This window comes from Corvus brachyrhynchos, unplaced genomic scaffold (assembly GCF_000691975.1).
Source record: "Corvus brachyrhynchos isolate BGI_N302 unplaced genomic scaffold, ASM69197v1 scaffold122, whole genome shotgun sequence".
Lineage (NCBI taxonomy): Eukaryota > Metazoa > Chordata > Aves > Passeriformes > Corvidae > Corvus > Corvus brachyrhynchos.
The window spans coordinates 539,118-539,398 of record NW_008236778.1 but is presented as its reverse complement, the minus strand read 5'-3'; the positions used below and the strand labels follow the sequence as shown (position 1 = coordinate 539,398).

Below are 281 nucleotides of genomic sequence, written 5' to 3'. Positions count from 1 at the left end.
GGAGGGGGGGTCCAGGGGTCTGGGAGCAGGTGGAGATGGAGGGGCACAGGGAGGGGGCATCCTGGGACAGGGCACAGGGATGGTAGGAGATACGTGGGGATGTGGCACATGGGAACGGGGCCACCGCGACCCACTGCTGCCAGTACCAGGTGTCCATGCAGGCCAGGCACCTCCAGCTTCCCAAGTCTGGCATGCAAAGAGCTGGATGGCCTCAGCCTGGGGCTATGGGGGACTCCAAGACCTCCTCAGCTCTCGGCGGGGCTGTGTCACCTCCCCTGCCC

The 281-nt window shown here is 66.5% G+C and overlaps 1 protein-coding gene across 1 annotated transcript in view; it reads left to right on the top strand.

Moving 5' to 3' along the window:
- Positions 1-281, top strand: part of PEAR1 (platelet endothelial aggregation receptor 1) — a 9,888-nt gene that overhangs the window by 4,497 nt on the left and 5,110 nt on the right. The window contains exon 8 of the mRNA XM_017727852.1: positions 30-82. Coding sequence (XP_017583341.1) covers positions 30-82 — 53 coding nt within the window. The remainder of the gene's footprint in view (positions 1-29; positions 83-281) is intronic.